This window comes from Aptenodytes forsteri, unplaced genomic scaffold (genome assembly GCF_000699145.1).
Source record: "Aptenodytes forsteri isolate BGI_AS27 unplaced genomic scaffold, ASM69914v1 Scaffold179, whole genome shotgun sequence".
Taxonomy (NCBI): Eukaryota; Metazoa; Chordata; class Aves; order Sphenisciformes; family Spheniscidae; genus Aptenodytes; species Aptenodytes forsteri.
The window spans coordinates 1,611,581-1,615,662 of NW_008795378.1; the positions used below are offsets into that span (position 1 = coordinate 1,611,581).

Below are 4,082 nucleotides of genomic sequence, written 5' to 3' on the forward strand. Positions count from 1 at the left end.
CCCCTTCCCTGGGGCCGGGGGCTACGGCCGGGGCCAGGACCTGGGGCCTGGGCCTGGGACGGGGCCTGGGGCCTGGGGCCTGGGTCCGGAATCCGGGACTCGGAGCGGGCCTGGGGCTTGGAGGCGGGATTTGGGGGCCGGTGCCTGGGGTTTAGGGCCGGGCCTGGGGGCCTGGGGGATGGACTTAGGGCCCGGGCCCCCGTTCAGGCCCTGCCCGTCTCATTCGAGGACCCCTGGGTGAGGAACTAGGCCCAGAAACTCCCCTCCTGTTCCCCTGAAGCAGGGCTGCGCCAGCCCCCAGTGCTCTGTTGGAAGAGTCTCTTCCATGATCTCTCTTTGTGAAAGGTGTGTTCTCCCTGCACGGTACCTGCTCCCTGGAGCGCTCGCCTCAGACGCTGCATCATGTTCCTCAGAACGGTTTTGGTGTGTTTGCTTTTTGACCCTGAGATTTCCAGGGAAAAGCAAGGCGTTTCAAGGCTGCATGATTTTGCAGGTACAATGGAGTATGAAGCAACAGGATAGAGCTCTTGGTCTTTCTAACTTCAGTTGTACATATACTGTACAGCATTGTTCTGGTAAAGAACCTCTTTAAAAACATATTTTCCACCTCTTCAGAAAGATGTATTCTTGGACTAAGAAGGAAGTAACCATGCCAGGTGTTATGATTTTTATTGGACTGTCAAAGGGCACGCTACGGACACAGACTTCCCCCTAGACACTAGCTTCCAGGTAGCTGTAATCTCAGGTTCTTTTCCATGAAGTGTTAAGTAAAATCTGTTATAAAATCACATGTACTTTAGAAACATTTTCTGTGCACCATGTCAGGCTCAGCCCCCCTGTACTGTCACGGTACTCTGCATCAGCTGGAAGGCACTCAGGGAAGCGAGGAGCCTTCTGTCCAAACTGAAAACTTCCTATTAGGAGGATCACTGACTTTCACCTTAACTCCACCTGGGACCATGCAGACTACCTCCTTGTTTAAGCATTCCACTTAATTCCAGGTAAGAGGCTGAAACCACCAGAAAGGACTGGAGCGGAAGTAAGTCCTTATGCCAACATCATGATGATGATTCATTCATGATAGAACTGGAGCAGAGCTTGTCAATCCCTGGTGACTCTATGCCAGCATTAGGAAAGTGAAAGAGGGTTTCAGGACAATGAAACCTTTGATTCTGAACCATAATTTCATGGCCACCAGGAAGATGGTGAGTTTTTTCTACCTCACTAGGATTCTGAGTCATCTCTTGCTCGAGGGTCAGGCACACATAACAGAATTTTTCTTTTACGCCTTGTACAGGCAGCTCCTCAGCTGTGGTGACTTGTGAAGCGCCACTTTCTTTCAGAATCCATGTTAGGTGCTCTGTAAGATCACAGCTGTCCAGGTCAAGCTGGAGAATACCACGGGGCAAGCAGGAGCCTTCAAAGGTTGGTACACTGTGGGTGACACTGTAACGGGAGTCCATCACACAGCCTGTGCTGAGACCTGAAGCACAGGGTGTGAGCACAGCCTGGATAGACACATAGAGCTGGTACAGCAGCGTGCTCAGGGAAGAGCTCTACCATTTTTTCTTGGTTAGCCAGTGGATTAAGCAGTGCCTCAGTAAGAATCACTGTCTGCTCGCTACTTTCCATCTTCAGGTCATTGTCATAGACATTCTTCCACACAGCCTCCCTATCTCCCCAGGACGTGACAATCCCACGCTCTTTTGGGTACCTCCAGGAATCAAACAAAATACAGTAACACTGGACAAGTACTCTTCCACCCCAGTCTCCATGGCAACACCAGCATCTCCCCTTGGTCAAGGTAGTCTGTTTGGGGATGTCTCAGGTAAAGGACATCAGGAAAAAGCACTTCATGTACATTTAAATTATATGCGTTGTGTTGAAAAAATACTGGGAAGATATTTGGCCCTTTCGCAGGCCAGGCAACTTCAGTAGCTGTGAAAGCTGAGACCGTCCAGCTCCTCAGAGAAGGTTATAGCGTGTTACCTAAACAGGCCCTTCCTTCTTTAACTGGTTGTCAAGCTATGACTGAAAATATTATTATATCAATAATAATACATATTCATTAGTTAATTTGTATTTTGTGTTTTATTAGTTTGTTCACAATTAAAATTTAATCCTCAGAGACTGCTGAAGACCTTGCAGGAATAAAATGGGTGTTATTAATATTGGGGCAGTATGCGATTGGGCAGAGATGTGGCTGCGATGTCAACCTTTTCACGCTGGGGTGCTACAGTTGTGCACAACGATCTTGTGATCATGGTGTGCCACTAAGAACACAAGTGCATTCCCACAAGTGTTTTTCCACGTGGACCTGAGAGATGTTGCAAGCATGAAAAGAGCTAGTAAGGATGCTCGTTTTTCCCAGATGCTCTTTTGTGGCACCTCTTATCCACACATCCTTGCATTTAGGCTATTAGAAACCTCTGCATGATGACAGCAGTAGTGTTAAGAAATCTTGCAGCTGCCACTGCCAAACTCAACAGAATATTGTCGCTGCTTGCTTCCAACTTTCTTCTGTTTCCCCTTTCCCTTCCGTGTCACTGCTTTCTTCTGGAGTCTTTCCCGTTTCATTTCTCTTGGCTTTTCTTACTCCTCCTCCCACCGATGGGGTTTGGCTTGTGTTTCCCTTTGCAAAGGACGGCAAAGCTAAGTTCCCTTCTATAGCTCCTTCCAAGATCAGGCATTTCAGTGCCTGGTGTACTAGAAAATCCAGGAGGATTAGTCATTTCCTCATTTTCCAAGCTCCAGCTGTAGCGAGAGGCCTGCAGAGGAGGCGCTGCCCGACGTAACGCACTCCGTGTTCAGCTCCCCTTGCCTGCATGCTCTCCCTGGCTGCTTTATTATGGTCCTGCCCTGCAAGGCTAGCAGTGCCAAACGGCTCCCTTTCTCCTCTTTGGCTGGGGCTGTCTCATTCTGAGTTCTGATAAACGCACGCTGAAACTGCCCTGCTTTGTTCCTGCAGGAACTGCGGTGCTTTACATCTCTCCTTGGCAGCCCTGCCTGATTTGTCCTGCTCATCCCGCCTGCATTTGCCGGCGCCAGCAGGCAAAGATCTCTGTCGTAGTCTGCTCCTCCCATTTCCCTGGGCTTTTCAGCTCCTCTTGTTAGTATTTTTCTCCTTGCCTGTGCTTCATTCCCAGCAAAGTAGTCCTTCCAGCCTCTGTAACCACAGCAGGAGGTAGATTTGGCGCTGTAAGCAATAGTGTTTCAGAATGACACTTTGGTGTGAAACATTAACCGAGGGTATGCCTTTTTATTTACAGATATGTTGAAAATCAATTAGAGTATTCTAGGGAAGATCACTATCTTAAAGTTTGTCGTTCACACCAGTGCTGTTATTCCTGGTGTGTGGGGAGAAGGGGCAGTAGATGCCATCCCTGGAGCACCTCGCAGCTTGGGGGTGACCTGCTGGCACTGCGGTGAGGAGCGGAGGCCCTTGGCGGAGGAAGGCTGCGGGGCGCCCCGGGGGGTGTTTGGGGAGCTGCCAGCACGGGCAGGTCATGGTCCTGTGGTCCTCGGGCGAGCATGGTCCTGTGCTTTGGGCACCGGCGTGACACAGGACTGAGACAAGGTCGCCGCCGCGAAGAGCAGAGGGGAGCGGGGGAGGGGGACGCCATTAGTAGGGCTGCTGCAAAAAGTCACCAAGCGGCGTTTCCGTAGTGTAGTGGTTATCACGTTCGCCTAACACGCGAAAGGTCCCCGGTTCGAAACCGGGCGGAAACAGCAGCCGGGCTGCCTCTTTTCTTTCTTCCTCACACGTCACGCTTCTGAAAGCGATCAGAGCCGGTCCCCCCCGCGCCGCAAACTGGCGGCGGCGTACCGCCGAACTGCCAAAAATACCTTCACCGGGGTGCTTCTTAAGCGGCAGCACGGGCACGGCAAGACTCCTCAGCGCTGCTGTGTTAACCAATGCATTGAGCCCATTTTATTTACCAATCCACGTGCAGGGCGAGGATCTCCGCCACGGGAGCCGCGTTAGATCACTCCCGTCCGCCCCTGGTGTCACGGCTCCCGGGTAAACGCAGCGCAGCGACCGCGTCCCGCCGGCTCCGCTCCCGGCGCCGGGCCCCGCCGGC

The 4,082-nt window shown here is 51.7% G+C and overlaps 1 protein-coding gene and 1 non-coding gene across 2 annotated transcripts; one reads left to right on the forward strand and one right to left on the reverse strand.

Annotated features, from left to right (window-relative positions):
* Positions 1 to 747: 747 nt before the first annotated feature.
* On the reverse strand, positions 748 to 3,084 carry ACTRT3 (actin related protein T3). Its single transcript, XM_019472409.1, is given in 3 exon segments — positions 748 to 1,524; positions 1,526 to 1,823; positions 3,030 to 3,084. Coding segments are annotated over 3 exon segments (819 nt in total). The 3' UTR covers positions 748 to 1,058.
* Positions 3,085 to 3,656: 572 nt separating this feature from the next.
* TRNAV-AAC lies at positions 3,657 to 3,729 on the forward strand. Its single transcript has one exon. It is a non-coding gene; the product is annotated as a tRNA-Val (tRNA).
* Positions 3,730 to 4,082: the final 353 nt, after the last annotated feature.